The 20,599-nt window shown below is 41.0% G+C and overlaps 2 protein-coding genes across 8 annotated transcripts in view; one reads left to right on the plus strand and one right to left on the minus strand.

The window, feature by feature from the left end:
- Positions 1 to 14,690, minus strand: part of rnf170 (ring finger protein 170) — a 34,361-nt gene extending 19,671 nt beyond the window's left edge. The window contains exons 1-2 of the mRNA XM_041211731.1: positions 14,462 to 14,690; positions 2,305 to 2,457 (exon numbers count right to left, since the gene is read on the minus strand). Coding sequence (XP_041067665.1) covers positions 2,305 to 2,441 — 137 coding nt within the window. The 5' untranslated portion in view covers positions 2,442 to 2,457; positions 14,462 to 14,690. The remainder of the gene's footprint in view (positions 1 to 2,304; positions 2,458 to 14,461) is intronic.
- Positions 14,691 to 14,928: 238 nt separating this feature from the next.
- hook3 (hook microtubule-tethering protein 3) overlaps positions 14,929 to 20,599 on the plus strand; it is a 144,946-nt gene continuing 139,275 nt past the window's right edge. For 6 of the 7 annotated variants that reach the window (XM_041194335.1, XM_041194300.1, XM_041194328.1 and 3 more), the window contains exon 1: positions 14,929 to 15,095. In XM_041194335.1, the coding sequence (XP_041050269.1) occupies positions 15,051 to 15,095 (45 nt within the window). In that variant the 5' untranslated portion in view covers positions 14,929 to 15,050. Of the gene's footprint in view, positions 15,096 to 15,295; positions 15,430 to 20,599 lie in introns of those variants that run through there. The other variant, XM_041194321.1, reaches the window with a different exon arrangement.

Genomic DNA, 20,599 nt, shown 5'->3' on the forward strand with positions numbered 1-20,599 from the left:
CAAGTTATGCCTTCATAACATACCATTATAATTGTTCAAAGTGGTACAACAGCATATCAGGCCTCCTTTTAGCATTCATTACTCAATTTATTGTACAAAAAATGAATAAGCACCTAAATAACAGTCATAAATATTTACAGTGAACAACCTTCCAATTAACTCTCTGAGCAGACAAAATAATATGAAGGTCACGAATTCAAGAACAAAGCCAATCTTTTATAAATCCATCCCTATCTCATTTAGAAAAATCTTACACCTGCATAAATTCCATGTATGCAAAGTGCAATTTGTTAAAAGGTTCTTCAATTTTAATCCTATCCTTTCTACTCCTGAAGCCATCCACTTTTATTTCCCACCTTATACTTTCTGTACCATTTTCCCTGGTATCCCTGTGTAGTCTGTTGTACATTTTCAAAAATACTTGAAATTTATTTTCCTGTTTCTATTAAGCCTGTTCTTTTTGCAGCCATTGATAAACCCTGCTCTGAATAATTATTTTAATGATCACTTTGTTTAAAATAAAGTGTTGCTCTTGTGACATGGGAAAAACTGGCAAGGTTGCATTTATTCTGTGGAAATTAAGAGTCACCAAACGAGTCACAAGTTGACCAAACCTGGCCAGGTAAGGGTGGCAGGGGAGCTATGAGTGACCCAGTGACATTTTATGACAATTCATGGTCTTTCAGGGTCATTGCTCATTCGTGCCAGTCCACAAAAGACTGGGTTTATGAATATAATTTCATAACATGCCATGGTAGGACTTGGATTCATGATCTCTGAATTGCTTGTTCTTAGCCACAACATGACTGTTCCCTTGGTCTTTATTTCCAGATTAGATACTTTTGTACTTCTGCTCACTTTGACCTACTCACTCAAGCTCCACTTCACCTTTTCAAAAAAAATCACCCAATTCTGGTGCTCTACTTATTCTTGCTCCACTGTTTCTACTGCCAATATTTGAAGAAAAAACTGCTTGCTTTGGCTCCACTTTATCTTCACTCTAAATAACTTTTTAAAAATCATTCATTTTGTCTAGCGACCCTTTTCCCAATATTTTAACCAAGTCTTGTTTATGTTATATTTCCTATAACAGTCACAATATTTCCTCAACAATTTCCCCATCATGCTGTTAATAACACTCCAAATGTGGTAAAATGTGTAAAATATTTACTACTGTAGCTATGGCACATGGCATCCAATTGGCTGACTTTTAAACATTTATATTACATAAAATATATATATATTTACACACTCCAACTTATAAAATCATTACTTCCTCCAGCTAAAGAAATAAATTTTTTCCCACTCAGCCTATTTATTCAAAAGTCTACTACCTGTCTTCACCATGTAAACTAAATAAACTCATCACTTTGCCAACAGCTGGCAGTTTGCACCCCATTTACATTTCCACCTCAATCTTCAAAACATACTCCTACATTACTTACATTGTTTAAAATCAATGGCCTGGATCTTGTGGTTAGTAGCGAAGCAGTGGCGTTTGCTGCCTGACTGCGTGGAGTAACACTGCCCTACCTTGGTTGTAGGTTGCTGCAGGAGTTAGCTCACATGGATTCAGCATGGGTCTAATGGTGAAGTCAGTGGCACGGTGCATTGACAGTGAATTTGGCATCACAAGCTGATGACATGTCTCAGAGGCCAATAATAGGCAAGTGTCTTTTTTTGACTCTTCAGAACTCATTTGTTCGTGGCAATGTAGCGGTGTACAATTTAATTAAAATTCTCCCTCCCCTCAGTCCTGTCAACGTCAGGAACAGTACTTGATGGATGGAATTTTCTCCTCCATCAAGAGCTGTTTCTAACTTAGTGGGGCTGAGGAGTTGAGGTGGAGAGAAGCAAAGGATCTAAAGGGACTATATCAAGGCAAGATCATATCTAAAATGGAAAGCATACATGTAAGCTTGTTACCCTGTAATTGCATTATCTGCTGACTTGATGACAGCTTCACAGATCTCTAAAAATACTTTCTGAAAAATTTCCATGTGCCATTTTTCTCAGCCTGTCTCATTTATCTCTATGAAGTCAATGGAAAGTTTTACTACGCTAAGGCTACCATTTAAATGCAAATTGCTGTAAAATTAACCTGCTCAACTAGTTTCTGTCCTTTGAGAGCAATATCTTATGACACTAAAATAAATAATGGCTTCTGGCAATTCAATATATTGTATTGCAAGTGTGGCTTAATGTTCCTAAAATTTGGTAAAAATGGGCAGCAGTTTAAAAATGGAATAAAATTATGTCCTACAAACTCTAAAATTAAATTGCTTCAAAAGTGTATTATCTCACCTATAAAGAAATGTTGCCAAGCCGCCCAACATTGTAATGGTGATAGCGACTGTCAGAAGTACTTGGTTGCTTACTCCTTCAATTAGTGAAAACTCATCAATTCTTGATCCAAGTAATTGCTCTGAGTGCTGTTCCATTCCAGAAGACCGATGCCTAGGGAAGAAAACAAAAGATTAAATAGCTACCAGGGTAAGTAACACTTTGAGGATCACTGCATTTAAATTTAAAGCAGAAGGGGCAACCATTGTAGCTTATTTAAGTGGAAGAAAGAGTTCTATTTTTAAATCCATAAAGTTTATTCTGTGATGACTACATTTCATCACCGGCAAAGAAATGGCTTGACGTGTTCAAAAATAGTATAATAATTTAACATAACATAGAAATAGGTGCAGGATTAGGCCATACAGCCTCTTGAACCTGTTCCACCATTCAATAATTCAATTTTCCTACAGTATTTGTCTATCACTGATTCCCTTACTGCCCAAAAATCTATTGATTTCAGTCTTGAATATATTCATTGACCACAGTCCTCTACGACAGAGAATTCCAAAGCTTAGTGAAGAAATTTTTTTCTCATCTCTTCCTAAATAGCTGACCCCTTATCCATAGTCTATGACTCCTAGTACTACAAAACCTGCCATGGGAAACAGCCTCTCAGTATCACTAAGAATATTATTTCAATAAGATTACTTCGCTTTCTTCTAATCTCCAGAAATTATAGATCCATTCCCCTCAATCTCTCCTCATAGGACAGTCCTTTCATTCCAGGAATTAATCTAGTGAACCTTCATGTGCCTCCTCTAAGACAAGTATTTTCGTTTTCTCCACCTTTATCTAGAGGTTTGAACATCAGGTCACTGCGAACATGATCCATTTTCGATCTCAAGATAAAGCGAAAGATGGCTCAGGTGATTGCCACAGTGTTGCTCCCACATGCCCAGTTTTATTTTCATCATAGCCACTCAGTCCTTCCAGTTTCTAATTCATGCCCTGGTCCATCCGAACCATATCCCCAGTACCTTCAGGCAGTCTGATCTGATGGTGAAGGAGTTAAAGGATTGGTCAGCCCAGTTCCCCAAAGAACATAGCCTTGCTCTTGCCATGATTTAACCTTGGCTCGAGGCCAGTTGGAACTGGTTGCAGATGTTGATCAGTCTGTGCACCAACAGCAGATCTGGGCAGAAGAGGGTGACATCATCCATGCACAGGTAGGCTTTCACCCCAGTGCCTCCACTGCCTGGGATCATCACTCCTCTTATGCCTGGATCCTTCCTGATGGACTCAGCAAAGGGTTCTATGCAACACATGAACAGGAAAGGGGAGAGGGGTCAGCCCTGCCTGACTCCAGATTTAATTGGAAGCTTTCTGATTCTCACCCATTGGCTGACACTGTGCTACCAATGTTTGTGTAGAGCAGTTGGATCCAGCATAAAAGGATTTGTTGATCCTCAAAATGTTGGGACCGCGATGACTTTACCGAGCTGTCTTCTTCCTTCAGGCTGATCACAGCTGTGTACCTTTTGGAAGAAGAAATGTGAACACACCTCATTCCACTCCACGGAGCAGACTCTGGACCGGAAAGTGGTCTTGGAGGCTTCCGAGGCAAAGAGCGAGGCTTGCTGGCTCTTCGCCTCTTGGAGGTCCTCCTTGACATCGACCCCTATTGACGCAGCCGGAGCAGGTTCTGCATGTTTTTCTGGAGTCGGGACATTTCTAGCTTTCTTCACATCTTTGAGGATGAAAAACTTACTGATCTCTTCCCACCAGTGTGTCAGGGACTTAAAGAGGAGTTTCACGATTCTCCAACCTCTGTTACCCTTTGAGTTCCTCAATGTTTTCTGGGGTCAGCAGTTGCACGTTCACCCATCATGGTAATACAGCACCATCATAGGACTGACCAGAGATTGAAATGGTACTCACCTTACAGCTACTAAAGGTACAGGGTTCACAGTTATACTTAGTAATAAAAATGGCAACAAAAAAATGTGAAAGTTATTTGGTGTTGATCTTAATCATTTTTATCCAAATTGTAGTTTTGGAAAAGAATGAAATTTGATTATTTTTTTTGTTACTGTAGTATTCCTTATTTGCATTTTGCATATTTTGTTAATTCCTATTTAAACTAATTGAATATCTGATTGGCCCCAGTAACCATGTTTTTGCTTTATGGATCCAAGGTTCTTTGAACGTATGATACTTCTGAGCCATTCTTTCTAGTGTGGCTCCCTCACAAAAGTGCAGCAGACCCATGCACCGGAGAGGGTGCAGAGGAGATTTACCAGGATGCTGCTTGGGCTGGAGGGTCTGAACTATGAGGAAAGATTGGATAGGCTGGGGTTGTTTTCCTTGGAGAAGCGAAGGCTGAGATGGGACCTGATAGATAGTATAAGATTATGAGGGACATAGATAGGGAGGATAGGAAGGCACTTTTTCCATTAGTAGACAGGTCAATAACCAGGGGGCATAGATGTAAGCTAAGAGGTAAAAGGCTAAGAGGGGAGTTGAGGAAAAATGTTTTCACCCAGAGGGTGGTGGGAGTCTCGAATTCACTGCCTGAAAGGGTGGCTGAGTCAGAAACTCTCGTAACATTTAAGAAGTATTCAGATATTCACTTGCGTCGCCATAGTCTCCCTCTATGGGCCAAGCGCTGGAAAATGGGATTAGCATAGTCAAGATCTTTACTGACCAGCACAGACACAATGGGCTGAATGGCCTCCTTCTGAGCTGTAAACGTCTACATTAGACCCAAAGCTTTTAAATTTTACAAATGTAACGAAAATGCCTGAAGTTCATAGCAGATCTGTTGGGTGAAAAGGCTGGTTAAATGTTTCATGTTGTACGGTTTTGAGTCCTGACTGGTCAACCTTTCATTTTTACTTACTGATGCTAAAGGATCTGTGGTGTATTTTCAGCACAGATTTTCAGCATATGTATTTATTTCAGGTTTCTAACAATCACAGTCATGAAAGGTGCTATATAAATGGAAGCTATTTCCTTTTCTTTGCATTCAAATTGATCGATTGGGCAATGTTACAAATTTGAGTTTAACACAGGATCAATTTAGGGATGGGCAATAATTTCACAACCAAATAAAAAAAACTCCAAATATAAAAATATATAGTGTATATTTTATTACTGTAATGAAAAAACTGGCAAATTTCATTCTTTTCCAAAGCTTCGATTTAGAAACAAATTTATTATGACAAAACACCAAATGATACAAATAATTTTCGCATTCGTTTTTCATTGCCATACTTTTAAGTATACCTGTTAAGCCTGTGCCTTTAATAGTAGTAAGATGTGTACATTTCGATCTTTAGTTAGTCCTGTGATGGTGCTATATTACCATGAAGGGTGAACTGCTGTAGCAGTTTGGCCACAGGCCATGATCAGTGATGAATGTATCAGTCATTTCCTTAAGCAACGTTGTTGTCTTTTTTTAAAAATAAGAGTTGACTCCCAATGCTTAACATCTGTGGTGAGACCAGCTGTGTGATAAAGAACAAAAACAAAAATAGCTGGAAAAACACAACAGGTCTGACAGCATCTGCGGAGAGGAGTACAATAAACGTTTCGAGTCCAAATGACTCTTCATCAGAACTAAGGAAAAATAGAAAAGAGGTGAAATATAGGCTGGTTTAAGGGAGGGTGGTGGGTGGGTGGGACAGGTAGATCTGGATAGGAGCCGGTGATAGGTGGAGATTGCCAAAAGGTGCCACAGACAAAAGGACAAAGAGGTGTACACGGTGGTGATATTAGCTAAGGGTAGAAAGCAGGATGAGCAAGGTATAGATAGCCTAGTGGGGGTGAGGTTGGGGGGGGTGGGGGGGGGGGGGGGATCAAAATAGGCTAAAAGGTAGAGATAAAGCAATGGATGGAAATACATTTAAAAATAATGGAAATAGGTGGGAAAAGAAAATATATAAATTATTGGAAAAAGGGGGATCGGAAAGGGGGTGGGGATGGAGGAGAGAGCTCATGATCTAAAGTTGTTGAACTCAATATTCAGTCCGGAAGGCTGTAAAGTGCCTAGTTGGAAGTTGAGGTGCTGTTCCTCCAGCTTGCAGACAGACCGAAGGTGTTCCGCAAAGCGGTCACCCAGTCTGCGTTTGGTCTCTCCAATGTAAAGGAAACCACGTTGGGAGCAGCGAATGCAGTAGACTAAATTGAGGGAAGTGCAAGTGAAATGCTGCTTCACTTGAAAGAAGTGTTTGGGCCCTTGGATGGTGAGGAGGGGGGAAGTAAAGGGGCAGGTGTTGCACCTTCTGTGGTTGCATGGGAAGGTGCCGTGGGAGGGGGTTAAGGTGTAGAAGGAGTGGACCAGGGTGTCGGGAGGGAACGATCCCTGCGGAATACCGCGGGGGGGGGGTGAAGGGAAGATGTGTTTGGTGGTGGCACCATGCAGGAGTTGGCGGAAATGGTGGAGGATGATCCTTTGAATGTGGAGGCTAGTGGGGTGATAAGTGAGGATAAGGGGGACCCTATCATGGTTCTGGGAGGGAGAGGAAAGTGTGAGGGCGGATGTGTGGGAGATGGGTCAGACACGGTTGAGGGCACTGTCAACCACCATGGGTGGAAAATCTCGGCTAAGGAAGACATGTCAGAGGAACTGCATCATCAGAACAGATGCAACGGAGGCGAAGGAACTGAGAGAATGGAATGGAGTCCTTGGGGTGTGAGGAGCTGTGGTCCAGGTAGCTGTGGGAGTTGGTAGGCTTGTAATGAATATTGGTGGACAGTCTACCACCAGAAATTGAGACAGAGGGGTCAAAGAAAGGAAGGGAAGTGTCAGAGATGAACCATGTGAAAATGATGGAGGGGTGGAAATTGGAAGCAAAATTAATAAATTTTTCCAGGTCCAGGCAGGAGCATGAAGCAGCACCGAAGCAGTCATCGATGTACCAGAGCAAGAGTTGTGGGAGGGGGCCGGAGTAGGACTGGAACAAGGAATATTCCACATACTCCATAGAGAGACAGGCGTAACTGGGGCCCATGTGGGTACCCATAGCCACACCTTTTATTTGGAGGGAGTGAGAGGAGTTTAAGGAGAAATTGTTCAGTGAGAGAACAAGTAATAATGAAATGTAATAATGAAATTCCTTGTAATCTAGTTTGGATCTCAATATCTTAAGTACAGTTCTTCAATTTCTCTAAAATGGACAAAGTTAACATTAGGCAAAATATTGTTTGGTTCTCTTTTTGCAACTATCTTGATGCTGCATCGACTGCCTAGCTCTGAAGAAGAGTCATAAAGACGTGAAACGTTAACTCCATTTCTTTTCTCCACAGATGCTGTTTTTCTGCTGAGTTTTTCGAGCATTTTCTGTTTTTATGTTGGACTTCCTAGTGCCTGGATTCTAAATTTTTAAAAAAAGTCCTTCTCTTCTGACCCAAAGCTCAAAAAATGTTGTTGACAAAGTCATAACCATCTTCCCGAATGACTAATGGCTAACAAATTAGCCATTGTTTGGGATCTGTGCAAACAAGGGTCCATAATGCATTTAAATCACAAGTGTCAGCCAAAGTGTTGGAGGCAGGGCAGGGCTTATGGCCAGCAGGACTCTCAACTAAACAGTATATTTTACAACAAACAAGAAAACATGCAAGGTTTGTTTATGTGCAAACAGCAGAGCACGCAAAGTCTATTTAAAAAGAATGTTTACAATCTGCAAACAGAATTCACGTATGTAAAATCAATTACACTCAGATACAGAAGTGAATGATGGTGGAATTACCCAATCATCGCCATTCTGGCCAGGAATAGCAGTGTCACTACATGCAGTCTGCCTTGTCTGCCTGTATGGCCAATCTACCATACGGCTGTCTGGGAAGCTACTCCCTTTCAACCAAAACATATCAAAATCAATCATCTCCAAGTCTTTGCTGTGCAAAAATGGCCAAAGAGTTCCAAACCATGAGAGCACTGAACCATGAGAGCACCTCATGTCCCACATCTATGCGAAGTTTAATGTACAGAACTGTAAAGGGATACATCTTGAAGGAAGAATAAGATGAGGGCATGCACACAATGTGAAACTTCAAAGCGTAGAAAAAGAGAATTAGGGATTTAGATATATAAACCATTAAAAATGGGAGGATGAGTTGAGATAACTGATTTTAAAAAAAAGCACAGGAAACCCAAAACAAAAACAGAAAATGCTGGAAAAACTCAGCAGGTCTAACAGCGTATGTGAAGAGAAAGACAGAGTTAACGTTTAGAGTCTGTATGACTCTTCTTCAGAGCTGTAAACCCGAGGTTTAATAAATAAGGATACAGAGTATAAAAAAAAGAGATAATGCTGAACCTATCCAGATCATTCACTGGTCTGTAGTTAGATTATTGTGTCCGGTTTTAGGGATCTTACAAAGAGAGGCTACAATGGGTGTGTAAGAGATTCATTGATGATAAACAGTGATGAGAGGCTTTATTTGGAGGAAAATCAAGAACCCGAGGCTCTTGTCATTATAATAAAGACATTTAAAGGAAGATCTGATAGAGATATTGAAAATTGAGAGTTTTAAAAAAAAAGATACATGTAGCATCACCCGGTCGCAGCTCATTTGCTACTGAAACACTCATTCATGTCTTTGTTACCTCTGTACCTGACTGTTCCAACGCACTCCAGGCTGGTCTCCCACATTCTGCCCTCTGCAGACTTAAGGTTATCCAAAACTCTGCTGCCCATTTCTTAACTTATAGCTATCTGCTATCACCCCTGTTGCTCACTGACCTAAACTGGCACCTAGTCAAGCAATGTCTTGATTTTAAGATTCTCACCCTTGGTTTTCAATTCCCTCCACGGTCTTGCCTGTCCCCATCTCTGTAATCTCCTCCTGCCCCACAAGCCTCTGAGCTGTGCTTCTCTGATTCCAGCATCTTGTGCATTCCCAATTTTAATTGCTCCACCATTGGTTGTTGTGCTTTCATAGGTACCAGCTCTGGAATTCCCTCCCCACACCTCTCCGCCTCCTTTAAGACACTCTTTCCAACATATCTCTTTGACCAAGCTTTTGGTCATCTGACCTAATAGCTCCTTGTGTGGCTTAGTGTCATACTTTGTTATATAATGCTCCTGTGAAGAGCCTATGGACGTTCATCACGTTAAAGGCTCTAAAAGCCTTGATGTTGTACATCAGAACATATGTTGGTCATTCCCCAATTATAGAGGAATAAATTTATTAAAAGAATAAAGGGAAAAGTTAAGAGTTTTGTTTTAAAACAGAGGGTTGTTACAGCGTGGAATATCCCATCAGAAACAGTGATGGAAGTTATATGTGTAAGTTTTAAAAAGAATAGTGGAAAACACAAAAAAAGGGCTTTCACGCTTGGCAGCAGAATGGGACTTAAATGGATAGGATTTCAGGGTGCCAGCATGTGTGTGCTACCATTCTACTACTTCCTGATTTTATGCAGAAGACATTAAATTCTTAGAAACATAAAAGCTTACAGCGCAGAAAATTCATCAACTCTGCAGTGACTTTTTCCTGGGGCAATTTAAAATCAATCCAATTTCCTGCTCTGTTTTCCTTTGCTTCAAGTGACTATCCATTTTTCCTTCAAAGAAACCTCAACTATTTACTCCTAGTGGCAGATTACTGTTTCCTCCAACTCTTTGTCTGAAGAAATGTCTCCAAATGCCCTCTTCACTGTTGATGATTTTAAATTGATGACCCATTGTCACTGACTCACCAACCAAAGGAGGGAGGGGATTTAAACATGCAGTGCTTTTATAAGGATTGCACAATTCATTCCTTATAGTTTTCTTTGTTTCTGTCTACATTTAATTCTTGTAAATAAATCCAACTTGTAGCTTTAGACTGAACAATATGGGTGGCAACGTGTTTTATTTTAGCTACTGGAGAAGACAGGAGTGCACAATAGAAATCCCGTGCAATTGTGGTATTCAATATTCCCACAAAAGGCTAATCGATAAATCTGAGTTATGGCGGCTATTCATAAGATGCATAAAATTATAATTTTTGATTATAAGGAAAATCTCCATAACGGAAATTGCAATTCTACTTTGTGCTTTGGGGCAGAAACCGCCTTAATATTGAAAATTCAGGCATGTGCTGTGCATAATTTTTGAAGATTTTATTTAAATGGTTAAAAAATGATGTGAGCGTGTGCTACAATGCTAATGATTTCCATTAGGCCTACTTCCCAGTCAGGAGCATGAAATCACAGTGAGCAGGAGTCTCTTCACTACAGTTTTTTTTAAACCAAAGCAATTCTATCTAACTCAAAACATAACGAGAACTATTTCTAAATTACAAAGGCACACTTTCACACAAAGTACTTTAAATAGTACTTTGTCTCAAGAAAAACGGGAAACAAAATAAGCTTGCTCACCAGTTTCTTTCAGGGGAGTTTACATTAGGAAATCTCAATTTCCTCTCTCCACATTATCCCAATATGATTTCTCAATTCTGCATTTACAGCGGATTTCTGATGATGATATTCATAGTAAATCGGGAAATTGAAACAGAGGTGTGAGAAATACCAACAAGAATTTTTGATGACACTGCTGGAGAAAATCAGCAAAAATAGCTAATCTGCTGTTAGAAGGTGCAGGCCACATTGCAATCAATTGACTGGTTGAAGGGGCAATGCTTTCAGGTCCTCCAATTTAATTGGTTGAAGGAACTCCACAATGGTATATCACAGGCACACATTCAGGTAGATACAACACCTTTATTCAAACAGAATAAAGGTGTTGTATCTACCCGAATGTGTGCCTGTGATATACCATTGTGGAGTTCCTTCAACCACTACAGCTATTGCTGCAAATGAAACAGCCACTGGTATATGAATTTGCGTCTGACATAGATACCTTTGTGGGTTTAGTGGTGTCAGTTGCTTTCTTAAGTGGCCCAAGCACCTTAGTTTCATGAAAGTTGATTCATACTGCCTTAAGGATACTTGTACAATAGCATAACCAAGGGATTTAACAACAGCATCCACGCATGGTGATTTGACTGGATAAATGTGTTTTGAAGGCGGACTGAGCAAACACTTGATGAGACAAGATTGATATGAATCAATGCGATTTCAAGATGGCTGTACAAGTAGAAAAATCATGCAGGCTTTATTAATAGAGGCATGACGTACAAAAGCAAGGAAGTAATGCTAAACCATTATCAATCACTGGTTAGGCCTCAGCTGGAATATTGTGTGCAGTTCTGGACACCAGACTTTTGGAAGGGCTTCAAGACCTTGGTGAGTATGGCGAAGATTGACTGGAATGGTATTTGGAAAAGGGACTTCACTTATGTGGAGAGACTACAGAAGCTGGGATTGTTCTCCCTGGAGCAGAGAATGTTAATCGGAGATTTAACAGAGGTGATCAAAATTATGAAATATTTGATACAGTAGCTGGAGGCCAATTGTTTATACTGACAGGAGGGTCAGTAAACAGGTGATACGGATTTAAAATAATTGGCAAAAGAACGTGATGGGAGGTGAGGAGACTTTATTTTTTACACACAGGTTAGAATGATTTGGAATATATTGTCCAAATAATGATGAAATTAGGTTCAATAGTAACTCTCAAAAGGAAACTAGCTGTACATTTGAAAAGGAAACATTTAAAGGCTATGAACAAGGAGCAGAAGAGTGGGACTAATTGAATAGTTCTTTCAAAAAGGCAGCACAGGCATGGTGTGTGGAGTATCCGTCTTCTGTGCTGTATGACTCTATCATTCGATGATTTTTTGAGTAGGCTGCTTTATTTCCTATCAAGTGAGCACATAGAGCACAACTCATCTTAAAGGAAGGATAAAAATAATGACCATGCGATAGTATCCCACTTCAGTTGGGTTTCCTTGCTTACAGTTACACTAATTTTTGAACTGCTCCCTCCTACATTCCAATCTTCCTGGAGCTCTCTGCTGCCTGGCTGCCTCTAACTCACAATGTTTTGTCCTATTTCTGACAAATTTGCATCTCTCTAATTTGGGCCTCTTGTGCTGCCCCTACTTCCTTTGGCCTATTACTGGCAGTTGTGCCTTCAGCTATCCAGGCTTTAAGGTCTGGAATTCCGTCCCTAAACATGTCTCACTCTTTAGTGAGCCAGTGGTAAATCTATGCAATAGATCCCCTAGGATGATGGTGGAAACAGATAGTATTGATTCATTTAAATTAGAGTTAGTTCAGGAAATTATATTTTGGGATACAGTAGGAGTAATTTGAGACATATGGCTTGTGTAGCATGTTTGAGAGGAACTCCAGTTCCCAAAGCTTCCCAATAATGTTTTCTCCCCGTTTTTTTGTCCGGTTCTGCTGTAGATCAGTGGTTCTCAAACATTTTGGTTGATAGACTCTTTTCAAATGGATTAGTAATTATAGAAACCTCCTCCCACCCCCATCCCTGGCATTGAAATTATAGTATAAACTTCTTGCACATTTACATTTCTGAATTAAAGTTCCCCAATGTCATGTTAAAGGAACTTGCATATAACTTTGCCAGAGCTGTCCATTATAGTGAATATTGATATCACATGATGTAAAAACATCTATCTTTTCTTCAGTTGAAAGGTAACCTTACAGGTTCAGTAATATTCCTGTTGGATATTTTATCGAACACCTCTATGCTCCAATAGGTTCTATGGCTTTTGCTTGGAATACTAGCACTTTTTCAGCTGTAACCCTTGGCTATCTGCCTATTCATTGTACAGCTGAGTGTCTCAGGGTTTTTTTTCCTCTCCCTCTGCTGTTTACCAGCCTGTCTGCACTAGAATATTGCTGACAGACTGCCTGATACATGTGATTTCTATCTTCAGGACACCACTTTTAGCCAATATGGCTAATGGCGTGCACCGGACCTGCACCATCACAGCAATGGGTCCCATTCATATTTTTCCGTCGACCTCCTGCAAAGTCTCTATGAACCCCCACACCCCCTCCAATCAAGTTTGAGAACCACTGTTGTAGATCAATCGATAGAGTAGTCATGGCAATTACTCTGTAACTCCATTATCATTGTAACGTGCAACAACCAGGATGGTAGAAGGCAAACTACATGAACTTTGATCTTTGTGTTTAGCAACTCCTACGGTCCTTTGGGACCCAAACTGAAAGCCGGTATTTGTTCTGCTGGCTAACAAAAATGAATCCGATGGAAGAACACCATTTGCATAAAAGCTTCATGAATCCAGCCATTTCCAACATAATTGTGACAATTTTGTGCACAAGTCTGCAATACACAAAATGGGCTCTTACATTTTCCCCAAATTCCATTGATAAATTGAGTCGACAGAGCATACCTTTCATATTGCCCTGTTTTGGCTTCTGCCTGCTTCATCAGTCAATCGTTAGGAAAAATTGGCATCCTCAATCAGAGACATTATATAGATGGTCATTTAAAAAAAATAAAATTTATTCTTGTTCTTTTAATATTGTGGGTTACTTGTGGTACAACAGAGTAAGTGTAAAAGGCAAGAAATTACACCAATGCAAAAGAGAACCAATGTTCTCTGGCTTACAGTCAACATCTTTCATCCCAAAAGCACTCCAATTCAATTTTACACATTCAGATTCGTTAACTCATTCTTATTTAAAAATTGATCTGTCTTGCTGATGAAAATTAACACAACTCGACATATTCAGTCAGTTACTGCTGCTAAAGGTAACTAACAACCCTCAAGTATTGACAGGACTGCACGAGAGACAATTAAACACAAACGCTCAGAGGTATAGTATCCAATTTTCTTGCGTGGTACTCCAGATAATTCTTTGGAGATGGCTCTTAGGGAAAAAAAAATACTGGGTTGAAATGAGCCTGTCAAAATATACTTTATTTCTTTTTGAGAGAGGATGAGGAAGAAAATACAAAAGATGTCGAATTAATTTTTACTTTTTAAAGTTATCACGACAACATTGGTACTTTAAACTGTGACTATGGAAATCCGAAATAAATGCTGAAGTCAGTTTCCACTTCCAGCTGACTAGCCTGTTGAATATCTCCAGTGTTTATTTTTTAAATCCTCGATTAACCCTCTACTTGGTATATTTCCCCTTGTTGCGTCCCCTAACAGCATGACGAGTGAAATTCTCAGAAGCAACCTTATTAAAAAGGTTTTATTATTACAACAAACCAGGTGCACGGTTACTATAGAAAAGGGTTAAGGCAGTCAGCAGCAGGCCGCCCCCTGTTACCTGTCCCTTCCAGGATAAAGAACTCCGTCGATGCTCTCAACAATGCTGAGGCTGTTACTATACGTATTGTTCCCGGCTGCGAACGCCCCTTTCCTTCCTTTTATTCATGCCATGCCTTTAAAAATCCGCCCAACTGCCGACCTGTCCTTTTTCGGACTCCAATCCCAAAAACATCTGAGGTCCACAGCTCAGAGGGCGGTTAGCGCACGCTCAGCGGCGACGGGTGGGCGGGTCCGGCGCGGAGGAAATCAGCGCAGGCGCAATGACGGCGGGTGGGCGGGTCCAGCTGAGAGGGCGCAGGCGCGGTGGCGGGGAGGGCGGCAATTCCCCCCCTCGGAGGGAGTCGGCGCAGGTGCACTGGCAGGTCCAGCTGACAGGGCGCAGGCTCAGTGGTGGCGGGTGGGCGAGTCCAGATCGAAGAACGCAGGCGCAGTGGAGTCTGCTGCTGGCGCAGGCGCAGTGGCGGCGGGTGGGTCCCGTTGGACTTGGAATGTGGTGACGTTGTGGAGCCTTGGACGGTTGGCGGTGCGAGCGGCGGCTTCTTTGTTGTCGGCGAGAGAGAGAGAGACACACGCACACAGTGAGAGAGATGAACGTGGACCGGATTGAGCTGTGTGAGAGCCTGTTAACCTGGGTAAGCGCGGGGACGGATGAGGGGAGGCTCAGAGCCAAACGGTGAATGATTGTCGCTGTGTCGGTGGCGGGCGGGGTGAAGGCGGCCCCGGTGCACTGTCACCACCGGACCAGCACGAAACCTTACATCCAGCGGTGTACATAACCCTGACTGGGGGTGGAGGAGGAGCTCTGTTCCTGCTTTTGTCGCCAGACGCTGCGGTTAATGACACGGCCGCCATTTGTCTGGCTTGGTTGTATGTGCCTGTAAAGCTAGCTCCCCATCTTCAGTGTCTGCGGAACGCGCCCACAGCTGACAGCGACCGTGGGCACCGGTATTAGCATCGTCTGTGTTGGTATGTGTCAGCTGATAGCGCGGATGTGCAACCTCTATTTAACGCAGTTATTTCAACGCACTGTCATGCTTCTGGCTCTTTCATTGCTCTATTTCTGCGTAATCTCTGCCTTCACTAGTGTATCTCTTAGCCCTCTGCCTTCCTTCACTTCGATTTACATCAAGTATACAGCACGGCGTCAGGCCATTGGGCCCAACTAGTCTTTGGTGTTCATATTGCGCAGGAATTTCCTCCCATTGCAACCACCTCTTCCCAGCCTTTCAGCATATCTTTCTGTTCCCTTTTCTTACATGTCTGGTTTCCTTTTGAAAGCATCTAAGCTATTTGTCGTAGCCTCTTTCTCCGGTAGTGATTTCCACATTACTCCTGGAGTAAAGATATGTCTCCTTATTTCCCTATTAAATTTGCCAGCAACTATGTTGTGTTTCCGGTCTCTATTTTACTTGTGGGAGATTCAAAAATAATTCCACATCTTCACCCATTCGACTGTTATCATCCCAGCCGATCTTACTGGATCAGATCCCAGATGGAACCTGGCTTGATAGATCTTTTTTTAAACCGTGGAAGGTATTTACTGAAACAGATTCATAGGAGTCTGTTGTCAACTTTTTAACAAAAATATATAACATTTATTAAATGACAAACATTAACTATGTTACACTAGACAACAAAAAAGTTGGAAAGACTTCAATGCAGACACCAGGAAAAAATGACTCAAACTCACACTACCCCTTTTATTCCTGCAGCACCCTTACAGACCCAACGTTTCACTGTAAAGGTACCGCTATTTCCACACCAAGGGTAGAATGGTTCCGTTGGAAAGAGATTTATTTTCCAGTAGACTTCTGAGCATTCACTAGAAGTTCTTCCACAATTGGACCTCCCTTGAAATGTCCAAAAAACTCACTCTAAATTCACTACAACTTTAGCACAATACATATGAGCTCTTTAACGGTCTGGCATCATTTCCAGCTAGGGAGTTTTAGGCCTTTTCTGTCTTCCTTCTGTGGTATGCACGTACCAACAGAAATTAAAAACTGCTTTTCTTGTCTCTCGCTGTATCTCTGTGGGTCCCTCTCTGATCCCTGGTTGCTAGGCAACACACAGTTCTTTTCTACTTTGTTTTTCTTTTGGTTTCAATTTCCCTAAACTACTAACCCCTTGGTAACTCATCTCTTCACTTTGAGACATAAAACCTCATCAAAATGCATGTATGCAAACAGGCCCCCAGACTTGCCAGCTCCACCTCACAAAAACTCTAAACTGAAGCCAAACCCAGGTTTCACCTTCCTTAACACACAAATAAAAAATCAATTAAACTTAAAGCGATATCTTGTTCCGAACACTGACAAGTACAAATATAACTTACTTAAAACTATCTCCAGTTCCTACGTAGCCCAGTAAACCCACAACCCAGTAAAATAAAAACAAAATGCTAAAAATACTTAGCAAGTCTGCCAACATCTGTGGTGAGAGAAACAAGAGTTGACATTTCAGGTTTATGACCTTTCATTAGAACTCATAAACATTAAGGCCTCTAAGTGATGTCCCCTCAGTCTTATGAAAGTAAAATACTCAGGTTGCAAGAATTTTAAATAAAATCAGAAAATACTGGAAATACTTAGCACGTTAGGCCCTATCTGTGGCGAGAGAAACAGAGTTAATGTTTCAGGTCTGTGACATTATATCATGTTTCTCTCCCAGAGACACTGCCCAACCTGAGTATTTCCAGCATTTTCTGTCTGTAAGTCTTCTCCTTTCTAAAGAAGAAGTTCTAACCTATTCAGCCTTTGCCGATAGCTGAAAACTCTCAGATCTGGTACTATCCTTTCAAATTTTTTTTGCACTTTGCCCAGTGTTTCTATGCCCCTTTTGAAACAACAACTTAGACTTGTAGGGAACTATTAACATGGTAAAATAGCTAATGGTACTTCACAGCAGGGTTATCAAACAATTTGGCATAAGGCCACATAATGAGATGTTAAGGGCAAATGATCGAAATCTTGGTCAAAGAGTCTCTTAAAGTATGTACAGAGGGAGAGAAGTTTAGGATGGGAATTCTACATCTTAGGGCCTTGGTAGCTGAAGTAATGGCTGACAATAGAGGAGTGATTTAAAACTAGGGATGCTCAAAGGGTCAGGATTGGAGGAGTGCAGATATCTTGAAGGGTTGTTTGGTTGGAGGTGGTTACAGAGATCAGGAGGGATTTGAAAATGAGGTTAAAAATTTAAAATCAATGTGTTGTTTAACTGTAGTTCAGTGAGCACAGCTGCGAAGGGTGAACGGGATTTAGTGCAAGTTCGGATCCTGGCAGCAGAGTTTTTGATTACCTTTTAAGAATGTGAAAGGCTGGTCAGTTTGAGTAGCCTGGTCACAAAGGCATGGATGTTGGTTTCAGCAACAGATGAACTATGACAGGTGGAATTGGGTGATGTTGTGGAGTTGCCAAGACAGGGGTGATCTTAATGATGGTGTGGTTACATAGTTGGAAGCTCGTACTGAGGGTGAATATGATGCTAATGGTGTTGTGTGGGGTTGGGGTTGGGGTTGGGGGGGGTGTGGGGGAGGGAGGAGAGAGAGAGAGAGAGAAACCAGCCAGATGAGCATTGAAATAGCCATGTCTAGAGGTTGGAAGGAATCAAATGAGGGTTTCAGCAGCAGATGAGCTTTGGCTGCGCTCAGAACAGGTGAGGTTAGGGAAGTAGGTGATTTAGTGATGGAGGGGATCTGGCTTTGGAAGATCAATTTGATCATCCTAGATGCAGAGATTGCACAGTCTAATTCAGCCCGAGGTAATAACAATGAGATTGATGGAATCGATGGTGAGCAAATTGAGTTTTTGGTGGGGACTGAAGGCAATGGCAGTCTTCCTAACATGTAATTGGAGGAAATTTTGGCTCGCTCCAGTCTGGATGTTGGCCAAGCAGTTTGACAACACCAAGGCTTGTGTGGGTCAAGAGACATGCTGCACAGATATTGAAAACTGCTGGGGGGCAGATTTAAAATGAGATCACAAGGCAATTTGAAATAAATATTTTTGACCAAATATTTATTCCTTATTGGATATGAAGAGAGACTTATTGCATTACATTGCTGGTCATTGCATATACTTACTGTCATTTGAATATTGCTGAAAAGAGAGACATGATGCCCAAGCTTTTCATCTAGTACTCCTCAAGACAAATGCAAGAATGCGAGATTTCAAATGATCACAACAATTTATGCTATAGGAGAAATGGGTGTTGATTGATTGGCAAGTTGATTCTGGCTGACAAGTTGCCATAGAGAAATATATTTCAATTTGAACAACAGACTAAGCAATCACCCTTCTACTATGTAGTGGATACGCAAGTGGTATTTTCCACTAACATCGGTCCAAAAAGATGTTCTGCTTACCAAGCAATTGAGCAACATTGTGTGTGAATTTCAGTGCCAGTGCGATGCCATCTACATAGGCTATATGTCCCAATGATTGGCTGATCGAATCAAACAGCATGTTCCTTATGTTGTTTGTAAGGAGCAGACTGCAGACCATACTCAGCCAGCCCGCACTTGCAAAACCCAAAACAAAGCATCTGTCAGATGTGATTGCTGAACAATCCTGTGCACATAAATAGTTACACTAACAATCAATTTAAGATAATCAGTCGAGCTCATAATGTGATAAAAACAAAATACTGTGGATGCTGGAAATCTGAAATAAAGCACAAAATACTGAAAAAACTCAGTAAGTCTGGCAACATCTGTGGAGAGAGAAGCAGAGTTAAAATTTTGACTCCGTATGACTTCTTCAGAGCTCATAACGTGACTGATTTATGCTTGCTATCTGCAGCATACATTCAAATGCGGGGACCGTTCTTTGCATTCGAAAGGAATATGTTCAAGTCTTGCACCATTTTTGAATTACCCAGGAGCTTGGGGACCCTATAGTTACCGTTGCTTTTTCCGTGGCAATGCCTCGGCCAATTAATCAGAGTCAACTTGCAAACCAGTCAGCACCCTTTTCCCTTGTAGCATAACTTATTGTGATCATTTGGCATTCTTGTGTTTGTCCTGATGAGTGCAAGGTGGCAAGCTTCAGCAACATGTCTATCTTCAGCAATATTTAAGTTCAGTACTAACAATTGATTGTCCCTGTCACTTTCTTGGACTTGAATTCTTTCAACTTAAGAGTCAGCTTACTTTTTTTGTTGTAGCCTTACATCCCAATTAGGAAACTGTGGGATCGATTCCACTGTAGTAGTTCAGGCTGACGTATCTGTGCAGGATTGAGAGAATGCAGTATTACCAGAATTGTATCTTGAAATATATCAAACTGTGGCTGTGTCCGACTGCCTGCATTGATTCAGGTGGGCATAATTGAGCTATTGCCCTCTGAAGAATAGTTGGAAGTTCTTTTGATATTGCAGAAAACAATCTTCAGTCAACCAATATCATCAAAAACAATGAAATGGTCGTTCCTCTCATTTATTGATAGTAGGATCCTTTAGTGTACGGATAGACTGATGTGCTCAGTTACATAGAAATAGTTACATTTCAAAAGTAATTTGTTCGTTATAAGATAGTTTTGATGTGCTGGAGGCACTTCACAAATGAGCTAACCAACAGAAAGCAGAGAGTTGGGATAAATGGGCCTTTTTTTGGATGGCAAGCTGTAACTGGTGGGATGCCGCAGGGTTCGGTCCTTGGGCCCCAACTACTTGGGGATTTCCAGCATCCACAGTATTTTGTTTTTATCACATCATGAGCTCGACTGATTATCTTAAATTGATTGTTATTGTAACTATTTATGTGCACAGAATTCAAATCTATATTAATGCCTTAGATTCAAGGATAGAAGGTACTATAGCTAAATTTGCAGATGACACCAAAATAGGTGGGAAAGTAAGTCACTCTGAAGAAATAAGAAATTTACAAATGGATATGGACAGGTTAGGTGAATGGGCCAAAATTTGGCAGATGGATAAATGTAACGTTATCCATTTTATTTGGAAGAATAAAAAGGCAACTTATTATTTAAATGCAGAGAAACTTCAGAATGCTTCAGTGCAGAGGGCTCTGGGTGTCCTCATGCATGAATCGCTGAAAGATAGTATGCAGGTACAGCAGATAATAGGGAAGGCAAATGGAATTTTGGCATTTATTGCTAAAGGAATAGAGTATAAAAAT

The sequence above is a fragment of the Carcharodon carcharias genome, chromosome 1 (genome assembly GCF_017639515.1).
Source record: "Carcharodon carcharias isolate sCarCar2 chromosome 1, sCarCar2.pri, whole genome shotgun sequence".
Lineage (NCBI taxonomy): Eukaryota > Metazoa > Chordata > Chondrichthyes > Lamniformes > Lamnidae > Carcharodon > Carcharodon carcharias.